The sequence below is a fragment of the Ceratotherium simum genome, chromosome X (assembly GCF_057802395.1).
Source record: "Ceratotherium simum simum isolate JZ-2026a chromosome X, ASM5780239v1, whole genome shotgun sequence".
Taxonomy (NCBI): Eukaryota; Metazoa; Chordata; class Mammalia; order Perissodactyla; family Rhinocerotidae; genus Ceratotherium; species Ceratotherium simum.
This window is the reverse complement of record NC_141940.1, coordinates 61,628,055-61,655,990: the sequence shown is the minus strand read 5'-3', so window position 1 is coordinate 61,655,990 and position 27,936 is coordinate 61,628,055. Positions and strand designations below refer to the sequence as shown.

Genomic DNA, 27,936 nt, shown 5'->3' with positions numbered 1-27,936 from the left:
CACTATAAAAAACACTATAAGAAATACTTACTACTATGATTAGTAAACTTTATAATTATTTCAAAAGACATGTCATATTATAAACTACCAAAACACATTAATCTATTAAGAATATAAAAAAATAAATAAGTGAAAACATTAAGTGAACTAGCCTTGCACATATATGGTGCAGGGTGTATTTGGCTAACTTTTGTGTGATGTGTTTTTGACGACCACATAAATTATCCAATTTTCAATGTTTATTTATACTGTATATAACATTAATGCTGCTGTAATACTATAAATAAAAGCTAACATGTATTGAATCCCCATTATGTGTTTTTATATAAATTAGCTCCCTTGCTAGGTGTTATTTTTCTAATTGTATAAATAATGAAACTGAGGTTCAGAAATATTAAGTGGCTTGTGGAAGGATATCCTGCCAGCACGTGGCAGAGCAAGGATTCAAAATCAATTTTACTTAACCTCAAAGTACATTCTCCTTCCACTATGGTGAGAAACTCCTGAAATGGTCGTCTCTGTTGGCCATTTTACTTTTATAATTAGTATTTCTCTTATAAAGAAAATGTTCCAGAAACTGAGATGCTCCATTTTGCTTCACATGTGGCTGTGGAAATTTTACACTCACTCTGATTTAGTTTGACGAAGCAGCAGAGGTGAGAATTACAAGCAGAGGGACAAATGAATAAAAATGTCACAGGAGAAGGAGAAGGGGGAAAAAACCTAAAAGGTTTTAAAGTATATACTCAAGAGAAATATTTAAAATGTTTCTGGATAAATATAATTTCAATGTATGGTTCAAAAAGGTAAATATTACAAATATTTAAAATAAGTTACTGTGTTATGGCTTTTCAAGTATGAAAAATATGTGTAGGGAGCATGATGCATTTCTTCATAACTTTTACAATAATATATAAGCATTACACTTAAAAACTTTCAATGGGAAAGCATAGTGAATTGGTAAAATTTGAACTCAAGAACTACCACATCTGGAGGGCAGCTCTGGGCAGTATTTCTAAGAGAACAAACACTCTACCATGTTCTCATCACAACACCTACCTTCACACAGAAAGTTTAAGGGTGATCTTAGTGCACTGCAAATTTATGTCTTACTTCTATAGTTTTATAGTTCACATATATATACATATAATTACCTATATAGTTTACTATATAATTATGTTATGTACCCATCAAAAAGTAAAATGCAGTAGAATATCACGTGCATATGAAACTCAGCAATCCAACAACCTCACTTGTCCGAAACGCAGCCAACATAGATGTCACAAGATCCATGGATTTTACTAAAAGTACAACCCTTGGCCTTAAAACACACTTTCTCTTATTTTATACATAATTTTACCAAATCTGATACCCTAATTTATAACAAATTAGAAATAACAAAATAGGAGGGGCATTGGTGATAGAGATTGCTGTTAGAGGCACCTTGATAGCACCAAAACTAAGAATGTTCACTAAATATTGCTCACTAAAAAGGAGAAGAAAGGAAAAACATAAGAGACTCTATGTGTGAGATCATTAAATAGTCTGGGGTTTTTTGTAAAGGAGAAAATCACCCCATATATCTTACCACATTGTAAGCATTATTATTTTATAGCACAGTACAATAATTGATTTCCATAATGAAACTCTCAGTCAAAAAGTAAGGGTTCAAGGGGCCGGCCCGGTGGCGCAAGTGGTTAAGTGTGCGTGCTCCGCTGCGGCAGCCTGGGGTTCACCGGTTGGGATCCTCGGCGTGCACTGACGCACCACTTGTCAAGCCATGCTGTAGCGGCGTCCCATATAAAGTGGAGGAAGATGGGCATGGATGCTAGCCCAGGGCCAGTCTTCCTCAGCCGAAAGAGGAGGATTGGCTGATGTTAGCTCAGGGCTGATCTTCCTCACAAAAAAAATAAAATAAAATAAGGGTTCAATTATTTTCAATATTCTCTATTGAAGTAAAGTAGGAAAGTATACATTTAAGAAATGTTTTCCATTTATAATGTTGAAAATAAAGAAAATTAATTGCCTGAGGGTTCCCAATAACGGAAATAAATTTTACTAAAAGTCGTTCAGTTATAGGATCTAAAATTTACCAATGCTTATAGGATATAAATGATTCCTCATTCCAAATGCCTCATTGGTAAGAGAGAAAAAATGGGTCAAGCAAAATTGATATGACGAGAATTTGGGGTTTGGAACTAACAAAGTGATACTACATGGAAAAAAGAAAGGAAAGACATTTGGGTCACTAATTCATTGATGTTCAAAAAATTCTTTCAGTTCTCAGAAATTCACTGTCTCCAAACCTCTTTTCCTTTTATCTATACCTCCTTCTTTGTTTCTCTGTTCCTTTTATTTATTTTCTCATGGTTATTTTAACCTTTTAGGTTCTTTTTACTTTGGGGTCAAGTTCTTAGTACAGTGGAATTTAAGTTCCTTTGAAGAAAAACACAACAAATACTATATTAAAAATAACAAATAAAGATCTCTTTCAAGTAGAACATATAGACCCAACAAACATTGGGGTCAGGGGAGGTTGTGGAATAATGAGTCTATAGGGGCCGGCCCCGTGGCTTAGCGGTTAAGTGTGTGCGCTCCGCTACTGGCAGCCCGGGTTCGGATCCCGGGTGTGCACCGACGCATCGCTTCTCCAGCCATGCTGAGGCCGCATCCCACATACAGCAACTAGAAGGATGTGCAACTATGGCATACAAGTATCTACTGGGGCTTTGGGGAAGGAAAAAAAAAGGAGGAGGATTGGCAATAGAGGTTAGCTCAGAGGCAGTCTTCCTCAGCAAGAAGAGGAGGATTAGCACGGATGTTAGCTCAGGGCTGATCTCCCTCACAAAAAAAAAAAAAAAAAAAAAAGTAGTTTATAATAATGAGTCTATAAAAAACGCCCTTTTCCTCTGACCGGAAAAGCCACCAAAATTGTGTTGGAATTTAGATTAGGAAGACTGAATTTCCATACAATTTACACTCTCCTAGAACAGAGAGAATTAATCTGTTTTACACATTTCCTTATAACTTACATAACATTTTACTCATAAGCTTACATTCTAGAAATTTCTTTCTTTCATTTTCATTGTTTGTTGTAGATTTCACACCATTTGGAGCATACCATAGACGTTTGTATTTCAACACTCTCAATATTCAACTACAATAGAGGGGAAGGGGGGAGGGAGGAGGGTGAAAGGGATAATTTGGTACATGTGTGTGGTGATGGGTTGTAATTAGTATTTTGGTGGTGAACATGATGTAATCTATGCAGAAATAGAAGTATAATGATGTACACCTGAAATTTTTACAATGTTATAAACCAATGTTACTGCAATAAACAAAAAAATTTAAAAAAAATTCAAGTGCAATCAAGTAAGTTATTAGGGAAAGATTGTAAGAACAAATTGGAAATATAAAAGGTCACAGTCCACAAAGCAGCTGCCCAAGAAGGCTTTTCACTTTAATGGTAAAACATAAGGGAAAAAAAAGAAATTACTGCAGGAAAAAAACAAAACCAATTTGCATTTGTAAAATTAAATCTCATCAACTTGAAATATTACACATTTTACATTACTTTTTCTAGGGCAATTAAACATTTTTCTCTGAGGTTTACTAAAGGTATTTCAAATAGGGAATTTAGAGCTATCAATAGGAGATTTTCTAGTTCTTACACAAATCTGAATATCATGGTTGATCTCAGCAAATAAGAAACAGATATCCCAGATATTTCCCCCCCAGAACTGGTGGCATAATTCCCTTTCTGAAGGCGAATATATCTTTTAGTCTTTAAGAAACAGATTTTCCAAAGAATTCTGCTTATCAAGAAATTTTTATCTTTAGGGTCTTTGAAAGTTCCTCCAACAGAGAAATAAACTTAAAAACAGAAGTCCTCTCTCGTTCTCAAATTAGCCTAACGAATGACAAAGATGGGAAAGTTGCTAATCTTTGAATCTCTACAGTTTCATGCCAGGAGGATTTGTAGTATGTTCAGACAAACATGAAAGGACCTATGCACTCTATAAAATCTGTGACTAGTTCTGTTAGATTTATCTCTTGCCTCCTCTCTATTATCTTCTCATTGCCTTTCACAAACGTGTAGCAGCTCTGATTTTTACAGCTGAATAACTATGGTGTAATAAAGAAAAATTTTCACCCTTGGGATTTCTTGTCCCTTACTCAATAACCCATTAAAATGCATGCATTTTACTTAGAAGGAGGAGGAGGTACTCATAAAAAAAGGCTAGGCTTTCTTAAAAAGACAAAAATACTAAAGTCATAAATGCTTGAAAAAATTCAAATACAACAAGAAAATATGCTAGGTACACAACAGTCCCTCGGTAAATACATGCTTTCCTGATATCATTTTGGAGAGTTATATCTAGATATAGGAACTTTAAAGAAAACATAAGATCAACAACTAATCTTAAAGGTACTCATTAGTTCAAAGGACTGGGATTTTTTAAAGATATGTTTACAATGCAAAAGCTTTAGTGTTTTCAAGGTATTTATAGAAACAAATACATACTAAATCATTAGCTCTATTTATTCAAAAAAATATATTTTTATACGAGGGAAATGAAGCTGTTTATAAAGTTAGTGACTTCATACCCTGATAGTTTTTCCTCATATTAATCAATTATCACTTGTAATAAAAAGCTATAAATTCGAGAGTGTAAGACCTCAATACTTACCCTGACTACACTGAAGTCCAGCTTAGTCTCCTGTGCACACTGTAATATGAGCTGAAAGCAATTTTTACTTTGATTTGTCATTCCATTTTCATAATAACGCTGTAAAATCCTTTGTTGTTCTACAGTAAATACAGAACGTAGATTCATCTAAAAATAAAAGAAGATACTCTGAAAATTGGAATAAAAATTGGGTATGTGTAGAATTTGCACGCTTTGTTTTTTGATACAATTTCAGTGCTTCCAAGCTTCAAGATTTCTTTAAGTGAATTAATCCCCAGTAATTGGCAATAATTTGTGTGCTAAAGGGAGGCAGGTTCTCACTGAAAATTATGCATATTGCAAACACCTATTGAATTTGTTCAGCAAAAGTACCAACTTTAAAGACAAAAAAAAAGAGGAAAGCCCTTATCTGGTTAGTGTCAGTGCATGGGGAAAAAAAGGTTCTTTCACTGAAATAAATATTTATGGCTAGCAAAGGCAGAGATGGTGGTAGCCATACGTGGTCAATTATCAACAGGGACACTCACTGTTCTTTGTCAAGCAAGACATCTGGCATATGTCTTACAGCCAAAAGCTGTGCTCTGGAACAAAAGGGTGCTTTTATTTTTCCTCTTTCTGGGATAAAGGGGTTCTTTTAATATATTAAAACAAGCCTCTCTTTAAAGCTTAAAAATAAACAGGAAGGTTTAGTGACTGTAAAAATTTCTTTGCTTTAGGCGATACTAACCAAAATAATTATTTTTAATAACTATAGTATATAAATCAAAATTCAAAATCATATATATTTTACTAAAAATAAACCGTGTAAAAACTATGTGCCTCTTAATTAAATTGACACTATCATAATTAGACAAGAGAAATAAAAAAACACATATTTTACCCCTCCTGCCAATAGGCAGGATGTTTAATATTAAGAGAAAACAACTCTGTGAATCTTACAAATAAAGGGTAGGTCAAACTCTTTTTAGAAAGATGAATTATAGTAGTGCATTTTATAAAGAATTCAAGTAATTAGATTAAGTCAATTTCAGGTTTTTGTCAAAACCTGTCACACTCAAATTGTTATTCCTAAAAGTTGACAGAGAGAAAGAAAATCCTTCCCAAGTAAAGTGTCTCTTCAAAATTAGGAAAACAGCAACAACATAAAACACTATGGGGCCGGCCCCGTGGCTTAGTGGTTAAGTGCTCGCACTCCACTGCTGGTGGCCCGGGGTTCGGATCCCGCGTGTGCACCGACGCACCACTTCTCCGGCCATGCTGAGGCCGCGTCCCACATACAGCAACTAGAAGGATGTGCAACTATGACATACAACTATCTACTGGGGCTTTGGGGGAAAAAAATAAATAATAAATAAAATTATAAAAAAAAAAAAACACTATAAAACCAAACCAAACTGAAATCATTCTAGTATACTGGGTATGGAAACAACCAAGTATATTAACATGGACATAAAAAATAATTTTCCTTTCTCTGAATATTTTGAACAATAAAGCAGTCTCACAAAGAAATTAAAGACAGTCATATAGCCATCCATTGTCATTTGTACAACCTAACTTTCTTTCTTGCCCACACAAACATCTTCCTATCTAATGTTAAGAGATCTGATTAGAGAAAATCAGATGTGATCTCAAGAGGGCAGAAAAAAAAATGAGAGTAGAGTTTCTCCCTAGAACATCCAGAAACAAATAACTTCACTAACTTTCCAAAGAGGAATCTCATTCAAATACACCAACGTGGAAATACAAACCTCTTATCTGCAACCTGACAAAATTTTCAAAGATGTTTGGGCCAGTGGGTAGGGACAGTATCCATTGAATCAATATTTACTATCATGGCTTCCAGCTTTCAGAGCAATTTGGGGTTCCCTTTTCTAAATGGTTCAGCTATAGTCAGGAGAGGAGCCAGAAGATGAAAGTCAAATACCTGAAATACCTCATCTGGTGTGGATTTAGAAGCAAGGTACTTTGGAATGAGTTCTGAAGAGGGTGGTCAACTTCAATTCACTAATGCGTAATCAGGGTAAGGGCTCTGATCCTTCGCTGCAGGGCTGTAACTACCACAGAAAGCCTAGAGTGCAAGACATGGGTGATCCCCTAGTGTGATGATACCTGCCCTAATAATGTAGGAATGTTTTCCTAATGGCTGGCTACAACTGTTACACTTACCCAAGTATGATATGAACCTTAAAAAGTACAGCAAGGGCCAGCCCCGTGGCTTAGCGGTTAAGTGCGCACGCTCCGCTACTGGCAGCCCAGGTTCGGATCCCGGGCTCACACCGAGGCACCGCTTCTCCAGCCATGCTGAGGCCCCGTCCCACATACAGCAACTAGAAGGATGTGCAACTATGACATACAACTATCTACTGGGGCTTTGGGGAAAAAAAAGGAGGAGGATTGGCAAAAGATGTTAGCTCAGAGCTGGTCTTCCTCAGCAAAAAGAGGAGGATTAGCATGGATGTTAGCTCAGGGCTGATCTTCCTCACAAAAAAAAAAAAAAAAGTACAGCAGGTCCTTCCCCACTGATACCAATAGCCAAATATAGGTGACAAGTACTAAACAGATTTCTGGAGTCAACAACTCTGACTCTAGACAATGTTGTGACCTTTTAGCTTTTCCCTTAAATTCAGTAGTTAACAGCAGGAAGGCCACTTTGCTCATGAGATCTACTATCTTTCTTTCAAATGATAGAAAGTTCATTCTTTACTACAACAACCAGATAAACCTTTATAAGCAAGATATCTTGTCATTGTCTACACTCATCTTAGTTATCTTGGTCTATATTAAGTGGCAAAATATTGAATGACTGCAAAGCCAAAGATCTCAATAATTTGCACAAAAATCAGGAATAAAGTTGTAAAAATCTTAATTTTAAAACTTGGGTTCTTATTTATGTATAAGATAAAACTACAATCCATTGGTTTCAGGGAAATTGAAATCTGTTGGTTTGGAGTAGGGAGGGTAATTGAATCAGGGGATTAAATACTGAAATAACAAGTCTTTTAGCTTTTCCCTTAAGATTTCCTAGTCTAATACTCTTTGCATTATTCCATCCACTAAGCACACGCCAGCCCATAGGAATAGGACGACCTGTGTCCCATCCTCAGCTCCACTGTGGACTATTGGGTAAATCATTTAATTTCTATGAGTATTCACTTCCTAGTTGGTAAAATGCTGGATTATATGACTTGTTTAACCTACCAGTCTGAATTGTTACAAAAAATTGAGGATATGTGAACTCGTTTTTCTTAAATTGTAAAGCACGTTACAGTTGTAACATATTTATAAATATAACTAGGCCCTTCAGTTTATCTATCACATTCAGGTATGAGATTTCTCAGGTTGCTCTCAACTTTAGAATTCCGTGTTTTAATAAGGACCCTGAGCCATTGAGAAAAGATTAAATTATGCTCAGTATGTTCTATTCAAACGAGCAGAGCAGTGAGTAAAATATTTTAGATTTATTGCTTCAAGAGTACTTGAAAAATACAGCTTTTGAGAATGGCTGCCTCCTTAGAAGTTCCAGATAGCTAAGGTTATATTTTCACATGGGAATATTTCAGATAAATTCCTATATTACATTGTTATCATATATCTGATGTCATCCTCAAAACCAGTTCTAACAATGACCAAATAATGTCTTAACTAGTTAAATCATTTGAAAAGTACTAAAAATTTTTATTCAGAAGTATTCATTCTTGGAAAACCTGATTTTAAAAATGGAGTGAGTCCATAAAATCATCACCAATTCAAATATAACACATCCTTTTCAACATCAAAATTTTAAATTTTGGGTAAGCCATTGATGTTTTTGTTGTTGTTCTTTGTTTACAAAGAGTTGAGCCTAGGTTAATATAACACCTTGAATATCTTTATCTTGGCCAAAATGTCTCTAGTAACATTGTCCTTTTTATCCATTATTATTTACTTTTAAATTTACATATAGTAAAATTCACTCTTTGTGGTGTACAGTTTTATGGGTTAAGACAAACATATATGGCCATGAAACCATCACCACACTCAAGATACAGAACAGTTCCATCACTCCAAAAAAATTCTCTTATGCTGCTTCTTTATAATCAATCCCTCCAGCCACCCCAGCCCCTGGCAATCACTAATTTGTTCCTTTAATTTTGACTTTTATTGAATACCATATAAATGGAATCATATGATATGTATTATCCTGAGACCACAGGGGTTCCAATTTCTCCACAACCTTGCCAACAATTGTTATCTTTTGTTTTTTTAATAATAGTCATCCCAACAGGGGTAAACACCATACACAAAAAATCAACTCAAAATAGATTAAAGACTTAAACATAAGACTGAAACTGTAAACCCCATAGAAGAAAACATAGAGAAAAAACTTCTGGACATTGTTCTTGGCAATGAATTCTTGGACATGTCACCAAAAGCACAGGTAATAAAAGCAAAAATAAACTGGGACTACATCAAACTAAAAATCTGCACAGCAAAGGAAATTATGTTGAGGCACATACACAGTTAGAATTGTTACATCTTTTTGGTGAACTGATCCTTTATTCATTACGGAATACCCTTCTTTATTCCTTGTGCTATTCCTTGTTCTACATTTTAATTTGTCTGATACAATATATATACTTCAGCTTTGTTTTGAATACTCTGTCAAAGTATATAATTTTCTATTATTTTACTTTTAACTTATGTCTTTATTTATAAAGTGGATTTCTTATAGACAGGATATAGTTGGGTTTAAAAAATCCAATATAACAATATGTCCTTTAATTAGTGTGTTTAGATCACTTACATTTAATGTAATTACAGATATGGTTGGATTTAGACATATTTTAGTTGTTTTCTGTTTATCTTTCTGACTTTTTGTTCTTCTGTTCCCCTTTCTCCAACTTCTTTTGGATTATTTGAATATTTTTGGGAAGGTTTTAATTCACTGGCTTTTGAGCTACATTTCCTTGCATATTTTTGAAGTAGTTGCTTTAGGGATTACACTATATATACTTAATTTTTTCTTTCTACATAGTTGTTATTTTACAACCTCAATTACAACCACATAGGTCCCTTTTACCCTCTCCCCTTTATGTTATAGTTGTCATATGTAGAACATCTATATACACTGAAAATCCCACCAGACAATGTTATCATTTTTACTTTCAAAAGGCACATATATTTTAGGAAAGTTCCAAATTTTCCTCTAGTATTATTTCCATTCTGCTTGAAGAACTTCCTTTAACATTTTGTAGAGCAAGTCTGCTGTTTTCTTTTATCTGGGGATGTCTTTATTTCATAATCACTATTGACATATATTTTCACTGGCTATAGGATTCTAGGTTGACAATTCTTTTCTGTCAGCACTTTAAAGATGTTTTTCCACTGTTTTTGGTCTCCATGATATCTCATAAGAAATCCACGGTCATTTTCAAAGTCTTGTTTCCATAAACATGTTGCTTTTCTCTAGCTGTTTTCAACAATTTTTCTTCATCTTTGGTTTTCAGCAGTTTGATCATGATGTGTTTTGGCGAGATTTTCTTTGAGTTTAACTTGTTTCAAGTTCCTTGATCTTGAATCTGTAAATTTTTATTTTGCATTAAATTTGAAATGTTTTCAGCCATTATTTCTTCAAATATGTATTCTTTCTTCACCAATCTTTTTCCTGTCATTTTGGGACTTCAATGACATGAATACTCAACCATTTGATATCATCCCACAGGTCCTAAGGCTCCGTTTTTGTTTTTTCATTCTTTTTCTCTCTGTGGTTAGACTGAATAATTTCTATTGATTTATCTTAAAGTTCGCTGACTCTTTGCACTGTCTTCACCATTCTGCTATTGAGTCCATATGACGGCTTTTTAAAATTTCAGGTATTGAATTTCTCAGCTTCAAAATTTTCATTTTCTGATTTATATTGTTCCACGACTGGTATGCATCCTTGGGTCAAAGTCTCAAGAGAAAAGGAGGAAAAAATACAGAAACTCACCCATATGTGGTAGCTTCTCCAAATTCTGACTCTCCTCCCCAATCTGCCTGCTTGTATTTACTTTTCAGAGTAGATAGTTACTTTTAAATAGATAGTTACTTTTAAATTTTTGTCTGGAGATGTTCGCTGTAATCAGCAGGAGAAACACTGTAGTGAGCTTACTCATCCTGCTCATAATTGGGAGTCTAGCACTGAATTTTTTAAATTTAGATAGTACTACACTCTAAAGAACTTTGTTCTATGTCAGATTAAACCTACATTTATTTATTCTTTGCTAAATACCAATACTTTTGGGCTGATATTACTGTTTGAGAATCTGAAAAAATCATGGAACCACTTTTCTGTCTCTCTCAGGAGCTTTTATAAATGAAAATATGAATAATTATGCTTTTGAATAAATTAAAGCTTAGAAAATTTTTGAGGCAAATGGAAGATATTAGTAATAATATTTCCGGGTATTTTCTTTTGGCATGTTAATTTTCTTGACCTTGCCAATGCATGTTTCATGTGTAATTGTATATTGTTTAATTATTCTGCATAATTTGGTAAGAAGATATTTGAAAGTTCTCCAGTTACCACTATACTCCCATTTCTAAGATGTTTTGAGTAATTAGCCATTCTGGAAAGCTAAAGTATATATTCCTTGAAGCAATAAAACTTTATTTTTCATAAGATGGAAATATTTCTGAAATACAATATGCACTCTCCTGACTTTTGAAATAGAGTATGAAAAGTAATTAAACTATCTTTTATGAGGCAATTTATAATGGGTCATCATAATTATAAACATGATCTATTAAATAACGTTATAATAATTGTGTAGAGGTGTTTGTCTCTTCACTAAAAGACTTTAGATTCTTGCATATGCTTTTTATAGTTTATCTCTCACTCTCCTTGTTATGCTGTCAATGGGGTTGCCTTTAGCAATTCCCTCTCACACTTCTAATTTTCTGGGTTTTGTTGACTCTGTTGTTTGGGCCTTACCTTGTAAATATTGTGACAATTATTTTCCTGAGTTTGCTGGAGGAATTCTATATAAGTTAAAATGGCTATTTCATTTCACACACTTACGAACTGTGCAGTAGTGCAATAGAAAGTTTGATTAAAATCAGCCCCTCTGAGCATGTGGGTATTTGGTGATGGTAAAATAAAATCTATGGCACTAATTGTTTAATAACCTGACCAGTTGCCACCTCTTTTGTTCAATAGTGAGTAAATAAGGCAAGCAAAACATTAGGTAAAATATTCTTAACAACACAGAGGAACTGGGGTTGGGAGTGAGAGAAGAACAAAATTGTTGTAGAGTTTTGAGGCTTCTGGATTGAGTGAACTGATATATTCCATTCCTAGGTCATTCTAGTCATTCTATCAATTTTTGTGTCCCAATGATAGACAAAGGGAAGCCAACAGGCCAATTTCACCACTGATGATTTTTACAGAGGAAAAATTTTATACTCAATTGTCTAGTGCCAAATAATGTGCTTTGCTCTGTCCTGACTAATTAGTCAGAACTAACAGTATAGCAGAAGGAGAAGAATTTCCTTAACTCCATCTCACTACACTATAAGATTCTGGGGGACAGGGAGAAAATTTTCATCTTTTTAATTATCCAGCCTCTAGAACAATGTCTAGGATATAGTAAGTGTTCAAAGAGTTGCAAAGTGTTACCTCCACCTCTATTTTCTGAAAAATTTTGTGTAGATTTCATCTTATTTCTTTCTTAAATGTTTTGTAGAATTCCCCAATGTAGCAATTTGGGCTTGGAGATTTCTTTCAAGGAAGATTTTAAAGTACAAATTCAATCTCTTTAATAGATGCAAAGTGTTCAGTTATTGTATTTCTTTTCAAACAACCTTTGGCAATTTCTGTCTTCCAAGGAATATATCCATTTTTTAATGTTTAATGTTGTTTAATTTATAGGCATAAAGTAGTTAATAAGTATATTTTTTAATGTCTGTACAGTCTGTAATGATACCCTTTCCCTCATTCCTGATATTGGTAATTTGTTTCTTCCCTCTTTTTTTCTGTACTGTCTTTTCTCAAAGATCCAGCTTTTGGTTTCATCGCATTTCTCTATTTTTCTCTGTTTTCTATTTCATTTATTTCTGCTCTTATTATTATTTACGTCTTTCTGCTTGTTTTGGGCTTAATTTGCTCTTCTAGTTATAGTTTGTTAAGGTGAAGCTCAAGCAATAGATTTTCACCTTTCTTCTTTTCTACTATAAGTGTTTAATGCTCTAAATTAACCTAGTCCAAGCACTGATTTACCTGCATTCCACATATTTTGATATGTTGCAATTTCATTTTCACTGATTACAAAGTGCTTTCTAATTTCCCTTGTGGGTTCTCCTTGACCAATTGGTTACTTACAGGTGTGTTGTTTAGTTTCCAATTATTTGGTATTTCCCAGAAATCTTTCTTTTATTGATTTTTAGTTTAATTCTTTTATGATCAGAGAGAACACCCCTCATATGATTTCACTTTTTTAACTTTTGATAGTTTGTTTTATGGGCCAAAATATGGTCCATGTTGATCAATTTTCCATGTGCATCTGGGAAAAATGTACATTCTGTTCTTGTTGGGTGGAGTGTACTAGTCAGTTAGGTCGAGTTGGTTGAGAATGTTGTTCAAGTCTTAAACAGTTATTGATTTTCTCTCTCCTTGTTTCAGCAATTACTAAGAGAAGGTGTTAAAATCTTAGAATATAATTATATGTTAGTCTGTTTCTCATTTCTGTTTTATAAGTTTTTGTTTCATATGTTTTGGAGCTCCATTATTAGGTACATAAATATTTAGGATTTTTATGTTCTTTTAATGAATTGATCCCCTTATCAATATGAATGACCTTCTTCATTCCTGGTAATTTTTTTTCCCTGAAATCTTCTTTATCTGATATTAATATAGCCAGCTTTCTTTTGATTAGTGTTTCATAAAATATTTTTTTCATTCATTATGTTTAATCTATTTATTCTCTTTTATTTACAGTGTAGACATTATACAGGTGAGTTAAAGTCTAATGTGACAATATCTGCCTTTTAATTGGTATGTTTAGACCATTTTGCAATTAATATGATTATTGATATGGTTGGGTTTCAATCTACAATCTTACTATTTGTTTTCTATTTGTCTCATCTGCTCTTTGTTCCTTTTTCCCTTTTTTTCTGACTATTTTGATAATAATTAAATACTTTTTTTATAATTCTATTTTATCTTTTTGGTTAGCTCATCACTCTTTGTCATGTTATTTTAGTGGTTGTTTTAGTGACCATGGTATACAATTTTAACTTATTATCAAGATAATTTACCATGATATTATAAATACTACTTCACATATAATAGAAGAAACTTACATTAGTATACTTCTATTTCTCTTCTACTGGCCTTTGTGCTATTGTTGTCATACATTTTGCTTTTACATATGTTATAAAACCCCCAATAAATTGTTAGGTTAAAAATTAAAGTTATCATTGAAAGCGATTAATAAAAATTAAACACTCATATTTACCTACATATTTATTAATTCCAGTGCTCTCCATTCCATTGTGTAGGCCCATATTTCAATTTGGTATCATTTTCCTTCTGCTTGAATGATTTCCTTGAACATTTTTGGTAGTGTATATCGGCTGGCAATGTATTTTTTTTCTTTTATATGAATAGGGAAGCTTTTATTTTATTTTGATATTTTGATACGGAATTCTAGGTTAACAGATTTTTTTCTTTCAGTACTTTAAAGATGCTGCTCCATTTTCTTCTGAGTGCATTGCTTTCAATGAGATGCTTCCTGTCATTCTAATGTCTGTTCCCTTGTACACAAGGTGTTCTCCGTCCCTCCCCACCCCGGCTGCTTTAAGATTTTCTTTTTTCTTTGGATTTCAGCAATTAGATTATTAGATGCCTTGGAGTCATTTTCTTCAGCTTTCTTCTTCTTGGGATTTGTTGAGATTCTTGACTATGTGGGTTCATAGTTTTAATCAAATTTGGAAATTTTTCAACTGTTAATTTAAAAATCTTTTTCTTACCTTTCTCACCTTCTGGGACTCAAAAAACATGTATGTTACATTGAATGATATTGTCTCACAGTTCATTGTTGCTCCATTCATTTTTTTCTGTATTTTTTCTACTTATTTTGGATAATTTCTGCTTGTATGTATTCAAGTTCACTTTTTCTTCTACTGTGGCTAATTTGCTGTCAAAACCAGGCAGTGCATTTGTCATTTCATATACTGTAGTTTGTCTCTAGAATTTCAATTGGATCTTTGAATAAATCTTCTATTTCTTTCCTCATCATGATTGTGCTTTCCTCTACCTTCTTGAACATAGAGAATACAGTTATAATAGCTGTTTTAACATAATTCTCTACCAATTCTATAATCTATTATTTTTCATTCTGTTCTTATAATTGCTTTTTCACCACACTCTGAGCTGTATTTTCCTATTTCTTTGCATGCTTGGTAATTTTTCATTTAATGGCAGATATTGTGAATTTTGTTGTTGGGTATTGGATGTTTTTGTATTTTTTAAATATTTTGGGGTTTTGTTCTGGGATATATTTAAATTACTTGGAAATAGTTTGATTCTTTTGAGGTTTACCTTTGTTAGGCAAATCTAGAATTGCCTTTAGTCTTGGATTAATTTTTCCCATTACTGAGGCAATACCCTTCTGAGGACCCTCCTAGATGCTCTGTGAAATATGAAGTTTTCCAGTCTGGCTGTTGGGAATGTGAACTATTCCCGGTCCTGCGTGAGCTCTGAAGATTGTTTGTCTGACCCTTTCTAGTGGTTCTTTCTCTGTCCTCAATAGTTTCCTCACACACTGGAGCTGATCAGTGTTCAGCCAAAGACTCAAGGGGTCCCTCTACAAGTCTCCAGAGCTCTCTCTACATGCAGTTTTCTCCCCTCTGTGAGCTTTCTCCTTTCCAGTACTCTGTCCTTTAAGAATTCTAGCCACTCTGCCCTCTCTGAACTGTGAACTCTATCTCCTCAACTCAGAGAGACTTCTAGGCTCTTTGGGTTCCCTTTTCCTTGGTTGTGGTCTGGATACTTTCTCCATGCAGTGAATTGGGACACTTATAGGGCTCATCTTGTTTGTTTCCCTTCTCTTAGGAATCATGGTCCTGTGCTGCCTTTTATTGAATGTCTGAAATATATTGTTTCATACATATTTTTACCGTTTTTTGTCTGTTTTTAGATATTTAAGATGAGAGGATAAATCCTGTTTCTGTTACTTCATCATGGCTGCAAGCAATTCAGGTGGTCTTTTGGAGCGGTGGAGTGGGAACACTATGTTAGGAATCGGGACACCTTAGTTCCTATTAAGCTTCACTACCTGCTATTCTTGTGACCTAAGCAGAGATAATTGACCTCTTGGGCCTCAGTTTCTTCATCTGGAAAATGGGGCTATAAAACCTGTCATACTCTTCTTCACATGATGAGTTATCTTCATTAAAATAACTTGGTAAACTGTAATGTGCTATTTAAAATCTATTTTTGTTAATAGTTAACATTTATATAACCAACTGGTCATTCCTACTAGGAATAATTATTTTAACATATACCAAGCCACTCCCACATCATTTGTATATAAACCATAAATGAAGGAAATATATATTATCATATTATCATATATTATCAAAAAGAAGACTGACCTTATGACACCATTCTATGTGCTGAGAGTTTGATCTTCTGAAATTTTGGAGAATACAAAAATTAAGCACAACACCAATGGATATGGTATTCATGTATATGGATGCCTCTGCATAATTTTTTAATGTAAATTTAATGTTGAAAGTAAAAGGATATCATATTAAACTAGATCAATTTTTCTATTAAAAACTAAGTTATTAAACAGTGTTTTATTTAGCAAAAGCTTGACTAAATATACAATAATGAAGTGACACTTTGAACTTAATGAAATTTGAACATGTGTAAAAGAATTGCTATGGTAAATCCGTTCTCATGAGCTGTCACTTTAATCTGTCATTTATATTTAATGATCCTCATCTTTACAAAAAGCAGTTCTCTATTTACCTTATTTTCTAAATAACTTGCCAGAATTTGCAGATATTGCAAAAAATAAATTTCAGCATCTTCTAAGCATAAAGTCTAGTAACACATATTGTGTCTATTCTAATACTATGAAATAATATTTATTATTTGTTCATTGTGCTATAATTACTGAAATGCATTACACAGAGCTCTTATCTTCCATTTTACAGATATAATTGGCCTCTATCACTGAGGCAGAAATATGAAACAGTAAAATTTAACAACAACCTAACATCTGACTTTCTCAGAGCACAAAGAAATTGTACACTGACCCCATTTTAAAAAACACTTAAAAATTCTATATAATTAATATTGATATTTTCAATCTACATAAAAGCTAAAAATATATTCATAGTGACATGGGCACAAATTGCAAGATAATTTTATGTATACACTCTCCATATAAATATATGAAAATATATACATCTACAGGGACATGTACCTCTATACCTTCATATCTAATGTCTAAATTCAAAGGGGATTAATGTCTGTTAAAAAAAAAAGCATTAGCAAGTAGATATCCTAGATCTCAGATTGTTTCATCAATTATAATAATTTATTAGCTTTTAATAATACTTGCCTTTATCACAAAGTGGTAATATGTAACATAATAAAATATCTTTAAAATTCAAATACCATATCATACACTCAGATATCAAAACTCATAACAAAATTTAAAAGGTCAATTTCAAACAGATAATCGGTTGGACAACAGAAGCATAAACAGGGCCTCAATGGATAATTGATTTCCTGTTGTCTTTACCTCTGCTTTTATACAATCCCACATGCATATACTCATACAGAATATAGGACAACTAATGACCAGTAATATATAGCATCTCCTGATGAGCTAAATAGTACCTTGATCCATACATATTTGTTGAATAAATTGTGTTTCTTTTTACATTTCTAGCCCTAAGCAAATTGAGCAAGTGAATCACTTGTATCTTTCACTAACAAAAGTGTTTCCACTGCTATAAGCATTGACCACTAGTATCTTGCAATTCACATTCTAGGTTAATACCTTTAAAATGTAGGTTGCATTTTCAATTACTATTGAGGGAAGTTCTATAAAATGTCCCATAACTACACATTGAAAAAGTGATTGTTAATAAATTATTCATTATATCAAAATAATCTATATATCTCTTGGATTTCACTATATTGCGAATTTATTCTTATTAGTTCTCTCTTAACCTTTCTTTCATCATCCACATAACTCCATCCTACTCTGTCCTACCTCTTCTTTCACCTCAGTCCCAGCAAGAATTTTGATTGGCAATTAAAATTTGTTTTAAAAGGTTAAAGCTATATTTCTTCGCTTGGACTAGATATTCTTTTGGTGTTTTGTGAATCAGATTTACATAGTATATGTTAAGATTTAAGGGTAGTTTTACTTAGAAGCAAAGAGATGGACTATTTTATTCTCTTACACCTTCCATTCCTGATTTTACTGTAAAAGCCTCCAAAAACTTAGGGGGAAAAGTATACATTCTGCTCTTTGGGGGTTAGAGGAAGATTCCTCAAAGTATACCATCTGGTGGTAAGTAGATAGTAGTATATAAATACACATATATATAGTGTTGAAACAGTATACACACACATATCTAATTCAACAAATTGTGGAAGCATAAATTTATCCCCACAAATACTTTTAATAGACTAAGAAACTGCTTAGTGACTTAAAAGCCTCATGGAGCACAACCCAAATCTGAGGGCCCCAAGTAAAGCCCGTTCTTTCTTCTTCCTTTGAAAGAAAAGAACAAAAACAAAAACAAAATCTTTCCTGTTCTGCCAAAATCTATCTCTGAGTCTCTGTTTGAGGAACTCTGCCTTAAGGTACTCAATTCGTTCCATCAAGTGTCTTTTAATTGCAATTTATGACTATAATATGGGTTTTGTCTTTATACCTGGTGGAAAGGCTCTGTGTGTGAGTGAATGCATGTATATTGTGTTTTTTTTTTCAAGATTATCAGTGAAATAAAAACCTCAAATTTAAAAATTGTCATATAACTTGCAGACCTCTGAAAATATGTCCTTGGACTCCTAGGGGTCTTCAGATCTCAGTTTGAGAGACGCTGCCTTATGTTAAGCCTGTGACATTAAGATAGAAAACATATGTTATTGCCAAATTATAGATGTATATATGTTTAAAGAATGGGATTAACATTGACCTCTAATGTTTTTATTGGCACTGCATTTCTCCTGCCTAGTCATATTTCTCACGTGGATTTGAGACACCAAAGGAGAGATTGTTACAGAACTGATGTGCTTCTGGGTATTTCACCATAATTATATTCCTTGGTGTTAATCAGACCAGATCTGAACACATGGAATATACTATCCAGGGTTTGATCATGACCATATTCAGGTATTGTTATTTAAATTAATTTAATTTAATTAACATTTAATTCAGGTAACCTGATAACCATTTGCAAGAAGATTCTCAAGGCTAGTTAAAACCTATAGCTTCACCTGTGAATCGTGAGAACACATTGCTCCAGTATACTTTGCAGTAGTGAGAAATCAAAGCAAAACTTTTTGCAAAATAACCCTTTCCTTTCCAAATCACTGCTCTCAAAAGCTGCCAATATATAAATGTATCACCACAGATATTTTGACAACTTACTCATTTATTTAAATGTATTTATTAATATGCATATATCGCATGCATAGCACCATTAATGTACTGTGTTCTGAACATAAGTCTTAAACCAACTTCAAAGGGGTCAAGAGAGTCAAAAGAACAAAAGTGTTTCTCAATAATGTCTATTACCTCTCTTTAAAGTTGAAGGTTAGAAAGTGGGCAATGAATGGCAGGGATGGTAGTTATTAAGATACTGTTTTCTGATGAAAACCCTAATACAATTTTGAGGGCTTTGCCTGAGCTTAATATTTTTTATTAATGTATGGATTTAGTAACTTCTTAAAATTTAAATAATAAATAGAATTATAGAATTTTTAAGCTAGAAATACCCTTAGATATTATGAAGATTATGCCTTCATTTCACAGTTAAGTAAACTGAGGGCCATAGATGAGAAGTAACATATTTCATAACCTGTTTTACAAAAAATTTCTATTGTATATCATAAGCTCTTTAATGTCTAATCCACTTTATCCAACAGCTAGCATATTATAGAACACAACCTTACTAAATAAGTGCTTTTGAGGATGATGGAACTTAGATATCAACTAAAGGACAATTCTGACTATATCAGTTTGCTAGGGCTGCTGTAACAAAGTACCAAAAACTGGGTGGCTTAAACAGAAATTTATTGTCTCGCAGTTCTGAAGGCTAGGAGTCTGAAATCAAGGTGTTGGTAGAGTTGGTTCCTTCTGAGGACTGTGAGGAAATAATCTGTTCTAGGCTCTCTCTTTGGCTTTTAAATGGCCATCTTCACATTCACATGGCATTCTCCCTGTATGTGTGTCTGTATCCAAATTTCCCCCTTTTATAAAGACATCAGTCATATTGGATTAGGGGCCTACTCTACTCCACCGTGACCTCACCTTAATTTAACTAATTACATCTGCAATGACCCTATTTCAAAATAAGGTCACATTCTGCGATACTGGAGGTTAGGACTTCAACACGAATTTTGGGGGGCGGGGCACAATTCAACCCATAACACTGACTAATTGCTTATTCCAATAACAAGATTAGAAGCTGACTTCCTTTATCAGGCAAAAAGGCCATCAATTCCTGTGCCCCACACCAGAAATATCTACATCCTAACTCCTGGAACCTGTGAATATGTTAGGTTCCACGGCAAAAGTGAATTAAGATTGCAGGAGGAATTAAAGTTCCGAATCAGCTGACCTTAAAATAAAGAGATTATCCTAGATTATCTGAGTGGGCCCAATGTAATCACAAGGAATCTTAAATGTGGAAGATGGAGGCAAAAGAATAAGTGTCAGAGTGATGCGATGTGAAAAAAATTCGATCAACCATTGCTAGCTTTTAAGATGGAAGGGGGCCACAAGCCAAAGAAAGTGGGTAGCCTCTAGAAGCTTAAAAATGGAAGGAAACAAATTCTTTCCTACAGCCTCCAGAAAGGAAAGCCCTTCTGACACCTTGATTTTAACCCAGTGAGATTTTAACCCTATCTCAGACCTCTAACCACCAGAACTGTAAAATAACACGTGTCTTTTTAAGCCACTATGTTTGCGGTAATTTGTTACAGCAGCAAATAGAAAACTAATACAGTTCCTCTTGAAGTTATTAGTGACAGTGACTCTAATACGTCTATACTCTTCTGTAACACTCTATTGACAAGTCAAGTAATTAGGATAAATATCATTTCAATGGTAAAGCCATTAGTATCACCCAAATAAGTGCATTCACTTAGACTCTTAACAATTTTAGCCATCACATAGGTGTAGCTGTCCTCTCAATGAGACAATGTTGAATCCAGAATGGAGCAAAGCTGCCGTATACGGCAACTTTGATTGCATATTTCTTTACACATGTGAAAGTAGACAAAAGTAAATTCAGAGTATTTTCTTTGACTACCAGGTCTTAAAAGTCTAAGTTGTACAGGAAGTCATATTTCAGTTTACATTACTGTTTCTCAAACTTCAAGGAGCATATGAATCACCTGGGAATCTTATTAAGATGCAGATTCTGATTCAGTGGTCTTGGGTGGGGCCAGAGATTCTGCAATTTCTAAGTTCCCAGGCTATGCCCATGCTGCTACTCCATGGAACACACTTCGAGTAGCAAAGATTTAATAGATACAGATGCAGCAAACCTTACCAGAAAAGTAAATTGGCTCCAAAATTTATACTGAGTTCCAAAAATGTCTCCCTGTACATTAAGTACCACTAGTCAGGAAAAGAAAAAAAAAACTCAATTGACCTTTAGCATCTTCTAAGCATTCATTGGTGATAAAAGTGATACTATAGGTTCTAAATAAAATACCTGACTATTTTAATAACTTACATACATATTCAAAAATAACTTCATGCTGTGTTAGAATAGTGGGGATGAGTCAAGACTGATCATTCTATACCTAATGTAATATTTTCCACTAAGATAGAATATATTTCTTCTTCCACATTTTACATTGCCCCAGACCTCTTCCAACTGTTGCGCTGTTGAGGAGATTTCAACACAACAAATTATTGGTCTATGAAAAGGCAAAGCTATTTGGAGAATGGGTCTCAGATAAGTACTTTCCTAAATGGCATAGCTATTTCATCCATAAAATACACAATAGGTAGACCAAGGTAACCAAGTAAGAAAGTATAATATATAAAGAGATATATTAAAGCACTATTTTAGTGTAGTAGAAAACATCTCATAATTATCCTGTCACTAAACCCAATGAAGAAACACTTTCACCATTTTTTGGTACTTGACAGTAGGAAAGAATAGAGTATGGGTCTACATGCCTTCTGCTACGGAAGCCATTGGTGGTCAACACAATGATCCTTTCTTCCTAAACCTCAGCCTTTCTATTAACAATGGAATACTACTCAGCCATAAGAAACGATGAAATTCAGCCATTTGTGACAACATGGATGGACATTGAGGGTATAATGCAAAGTGAAATAAGTCAGAGGGAGAAGGTCAAATACCGTATGATTTCCTTCATTAAGTAGTAGATAATAACAACAATAAACAAACACATAGGGACAGAGATTGGATTGGTGGTTACCAGAGGGGAAGGGGGGAGGGAGGAGGGTGAAAGGGATAATTTGGTACATGTGTGTGGTGATGGGTTGTAATTAGTATTTTGGTGGTGAACATGATGTAATCTATGCAGAAATAGAAGTACAATGATGTACACCTGAAATTTTTACAATGTCATAAACCAATGTTACTGTAATAAACAAAAAATTAAAAAAAAAATTTTCATCTCCACTGAGAGAAAAAGCAAAATGTCATAGGCATTAGACACTCAGAAAGAGAAAGAAGTTAGGGGAAAATTATACACACTCACACACACATACAATTTTTAAAAACAATAAATAAAGATAAGCCTCACTCCGGCTCTCCGATCTATAACCTAGGAGTTAAGAGTGCAGCCTCTAGAATGACACTTGTTTTAAAGTGCTGGCTCTGCAACTTACTACTTGTATGACCTTGGGCAAGCACCATTCACAAATGCTTGTCTACATGAGAAAAGTATCTACCCAGGGCATGTAAGTCACACGTTTGCATGGCTGTTTTAAGAACCTTAAAACAAATTGCCTCCAACTCCAAAGGAAGAGAGGCTAAGAAAATGTTTTCCTGAATTTTTTCCGCTCTGACAAATAACATGTTTAAAGAGTGTAAGGATCAACCTATTGGACATTAGTCTAGTTATAAAACAATAGGAGACTAAGAAGGTAGAGAAGCTGCTGTTGTAGATTTCTTTACAGGCGACAGATGTAAAGCATAGCATTTAATTGATACAATATTATAATCTTATTTATTCACTTGCCATGTACCTAGATCTTTTGTCAATCCAGACAGTTTTGTTACTAGTTGGCACAAGGATGACTCCATTTGCACAGACAGGTTTCAGTTTATTGTCTTGAAATTTTATGCAGACTGGAAAGATCTCAGGATGTGAGTGACAGCTTCTGAATATACTAACCTCTCCAGCTCCCTTCTTATGCAGAATATCTCTCTCTAGAACTTTCGCTGTTTACTTCCAAACCAATATGCCTAGATATAGTGTACTCAAAGCAAGTATATTAAGACACCATCAATTTCATGTTTAGCTGATTCCACTGTAAAATAAAAATCAACAATTCAAATATTTTTATCTAGTTGGGGATTACACTACACAAAAATATAATCCCCTCTGGGAGTACAATACAATTTTCAAAGCAAAATTAATTATATTTTTTTAAAATATATTTTATACAAGATTTCATGCCATCTTTTTCAACTAAGACTGAAAGAGTGTGTTATAATAAAATACCTAAAAAGAAATGTAAGTATACACCATATGGTCAAGCTTAGAAATCACTGATTTTGTAGGAGTAGTATGGTGTTCATGGAAAACATCATTATGGTATAAAACACACACACGCATGCGCACACACATACACACACCCATTGGGCTAGGACTCCAGAGATTTAGATCCTCGCTAAAGCTCTGCCAAAAATTCATTGCATATTACCTTAGTCAAGTATAGCTTGGTGATTAAGAGTCAAACAGACCTATGTTTGCATTCCTGACTGTGACCTTTTGTAGCTGTGTGGCCCTGGGAAAGTCAACTAATTTGAGCCTCTGTTTTCTTATTTGTAAAACGGGAAAAAATACTAGAAACTATCTAATAAGGATGTTGTGAGGTTTAAATGTGATAACATATGTAAAGTTGATATCACAATGCCTGGCACTAAATGCTTAATAAATATTAGCATTTATTAATGCTGATAAGGCACTTCACTTTTCTGGGCTTCAGCTTCCCGATATGTAAAATAGGGGGATTGGCTTGTCGTTAGAAAATCACTTCCAGCTCAAACTGAAAACTTAAATGAGAAAGTCCAATGCTATCCTCTCATTCAGATAAGAATTTTAAAATAAACTTTAAAACACAAATGCTACACTTTTATTTTTTCATATTTTATTTTAAGTTCTCTAAAATGAGCACCATATTCCTAAGCAATACATTCTATCTAGAGCATCCTACCTTTGAACAGTTTTGTCTATTGATCTACATGTAAATGTCCAGGTAAATCTTATTAATTACTATGCCAGTTTGCTACAAGCTAAAACACTTTGAGGGGATTCACATAATGTAGGTAGTAAGAGAAAAAGTCAAGAGGATTTTTCCCATACAGTAAATAACATTCATAGCTCACTTACAATAATCTGTGACAATAATTTTCAAATTTACAGATTATAATACCCTTCTGGACTGCTTCTCATCCATCCTCCTAAACCGCAAACCTTGATGTGATATTGAGATGGTCCCTCAAAGTGAAGCAGAAGCCAAATGAAATCTTTTAAAAGCCTCTATATTAAACCACAATCACACTTTCTTTCAAATAAAACTGAGCTCCATGGAACAATGCAGTTTAAAGCCCAAGGAGCAGAAAAGTGACAACTGATATGCTATATAATAGCAATTATGGCAACCATCACAATGATTAGCTCTGATTCGAGAGATGCACAAACGAAAAGTGTAAGTGGTAGTTAACATAAAGCAGCAATTGCAAGGTATGTTGAGATAAAAAGTGAATAATTAAAGCAGCAATTTCAAGATACATTGCAATAAAAAAGTGAACAATTAGTAGATTGTAAGAGAAGATACATAACGCAATGTCATCAAAGAGAAATATAGAAAAATGGAAAATGTCTTAGTATTTTTCAAACTGAGAAAATTACAGACAGAACCACTTCTGGAAAAATGTTCCCTTGGTCTTGTTTATGGGGATAAAATATATTTGGAGGCCACCCACTATGTAGAGGTGTCCGTATTGCTTTTTCTCTAATTCAAACTCAGGTTTATTCAGTGTCTGGAGGGTCCCTTGCCTGACCAACAATGAATAAGTTTTCACATATATACAGTTCTCTCTATAACAATATTACTTTCTTTCCCAAGAAATTGAGAAACAAAGACTGTATACAGCTATAGATATTTCAAATAGTCATCCAGTTGCTGTGGACAGAGGATAAAGAAGTAGATGGCATGGTCCTAACTCTTAAGAAGGGCTTTAAAATCCAGTTGAGGAGTCTAACACATACACACACACAAAAAAAAATAAGAAGACAATATAAAGCAGGCTATAAGAAAGTGACAAATATAAGAACTGATGTAAGAGTTCTAGAAAAAGTGAGCTTAATAAGGGTTAGGTTAGACTTGGAAGGCACTTATGGAGAGGTGTAACTTGAGTTGAGCTTCCATAGTGGGTAAGATATGAATAGGCAGAAGAGAAAGTATCCTAGGTGAAGGGAGTGGTAGTGGCGCAAGGAGCAACGTTCTGGAGGTAGACTGTTCAGGGGACATTAAGGAGAGTTGTGCACTGAAGAATAAAGTAAAATAAAGTTCTTGTGGTACAATGAAGCCAGATTATGAAGCTCTTTGCAATCCAAGTGGAATTGGGATTAGAGCAATAAAAAATAGGGAGCCAAGAATATTTTGGTGAAGAAAAATAACAAGATGAAAGAGGTGTTAATGGACCATTAGCCTGACAGGATGAATTAGGGATTTGGCACACAGGTAAAGGCTGGCTAGGAGGCTACTGGAGTGACTAGATAGGTGGTGATGAGAGTTTAGATTGTAGATTAAGGGAAGAATGGTAGGAGAGGGCTTCCAAAGGAAAATTCACCAGGACTTGATAACCCCTTAAATATGAGAAATGGAGAAAAATCCAGATTCCTCTGTGAAATAGTCAAGAGTTCATGATCAGACAGTGGGGTAGGATTAACAACACTACTATACAATTTCTCCACCAAAGACAGACAGGCAGGTAGTTCCTCGCAGTTTCTGAGTAATATAGCCCCCCCCCCAAAAAAAGAAGGAGAGTTGGAAAGGGTCTCTCAAAATAGGATTTGACTTTGGTGGTTCTAGCAGAAACACAGAGGAAGAAGGAAGAAGGACTTAACACTAAACCCGAAATGGAGATCAAGGCTTTATGAGACTGTACCAAGAAAGAAAAAAAGACAAGAAAGGAAAATTGCTTACTCTGAGTCTCCACAATGCACCTCACTCTGAGTCTCTCCAAAGAGTTTGTTTCAAAATCACTGAGTGGCACCCCAAATCAGAGTTCCTTGAAGATTAAAAGTTGGTTTCATGTGAATAATTAGTGTTTTTTCCTTCAAATTTTTTTCTTCCAATTTCTATTCTACAAATACCTCTCTGAGTTCTTTCCATTATTCCAAACCTGATATCTGTAGATTAAGAATTTGCCGCCATAAGTTCATCAGGCCACATTCAAAGTAACTGACAGATCCCTCTCTATCAACTGGCGCTCGAAACATCACAGGGCCAACTCCCCAACCCTTTCCATATTCTGCCCAAACAGAGCTCAGCCCCACCTCCTCCAGCGAAACGGAAAAAGCGCCTGCGCAAACTCCACGCCTATTCTCCTCTTCGTGAACCGCTCCCCTCCACCCCGGCCAAGTTGTTAAAGCGCAGGCGCAGCAGCACCCTCAGTGCTTTTGAGTAAGGCTGTGAGAAATCTACTGTCCAGTGAAATCTAGAAGTGGTAGAATTCAGGCCCCCCTTCCTTTCTTCGGTGGCAGAGGCGCCACTTCTTCCTACTCCGGGGCCAGAAGCGCGTCTCAAACGTCGCCTTCTCTCTGCAAGGTCTTTCGCTCTCTGGCAATGCACGCTGTATCCTTATACTCAGCTCGTTTCTAACCTCACGCTGCCGCCAGCTTTCGCTCGGAGGGTAGAGGCAGTTGGCTCCCCAAAAGCCGCACCAGTTTGTTGGCAGCCTCTTTAGGCCTCTGAACCTACGGGCCCCCCACTGGGCAGAGCATTAGCTCGGTGCCTTGCTCGCCCTCCTTCGCCCTTCACATCCACCCAGTCTGGGTGCTTACCTCGGGCGTGGTGCGGTGACGGGAGGGATCTGAGGATACCAGATCAGACCAGTGCTGGGGCAGGCAGATTCAGCGAGATTTTTCCTGGGTCTCCACTGCCTTCTCAGACAATGAAATCAACGTGTCCGATCATCAATTCTCATCATGATCGTGACGTCACAAAAGACAGCGGCCAATGGGAGCCCGAGATCAGCTCCGGACAGTCCCTGGCCTCAGCCCAGAAACCCAAGAGTGGGGAGGGGAGAAGAGAGATAGCTGCCTGCAGTGGGGCTGTCTCTTCTTCGCACGTTATCAGCTGCGTCCAAGGCCAGGCCTTTCTGTACCTCTCCCTTCCTGAATAGCTGTGAACGCCCAGAATCCCTGTGACTATAGTACTTATATGCCAACCATTTGAGCAGGTGTTGCCTGGTCTTCCAACTTGAGATTCGCTTTCAGCAGAATTGTTGCACACTGCCAAAATCAAATGATCACATATAGAAATATAGTCTTTGGGATCAGTGTTCAATTGTCAGGTATATGCTCAGTGTTACTAAAGTCAAGAAGGTGTCCATCCAGCCTTTGGAATTTGTCAATAAGAGTGAGTGCACTGTTTTATGTGACCAGTTGACTCTGGTGACTAAGGCAAGAAATTAAAATTATGGGTTCTGTTCACCTAACCTCAATCCCTCTTCTGCCAGAAGCTACTTGAGTAATTTCTGTAAAGCTTCAAATCTTTGTTACGGCTTATTTCCCACCACTTGTTTC

The 27,936-nt window shown here is 35.0% G+C and overlaps 1 protein-coding gene across 6 annotated transcripts in view; it reads right to left on the bottom strand.

The window, feature by feature from the left end:
• The window catches only part of HDX (highly divergent homeobox), a 143,289-nt gene extending 115,975 nt beyond the window's left edge, over positions 1 to 27,314 (bottom strand). Inside the window, exons 1-4 of one of the 6 annotated variants that reach the window (XM_087427055.1) lie at positions 27,193 to 27,314; positions 26,333 to 26,417; positions 18,727 to 18,798; positions 4,692 to 4,838 (exon numbers count right to left, since the gene is read on the bottom strand). In XM_087427055.1, the coding sequence (XP_087283181.1) occupies positions 4,692 to 4,838 (147 nt within the window). In that variant the 5' untranslated portion in view covers positions 18,727 to 18,798; positions 26,333 to 26,417; positions 27,193 to 27,314. Of the gene's footprint in view, positions 1 to 4,691; positions 4,839 to 18,726; positions 18,799 to 26,332; positions 26,418 to 27,192 lie in introns of those variants that run through there. The other 5 variants (XM_087427056.1, XM_087427057.1, XM_004436754.3 and 2 more) reach the window with 5 other exon arrangements.
• Positions 27,315 to 27,936: the final 622 nt, after the last annotated feature.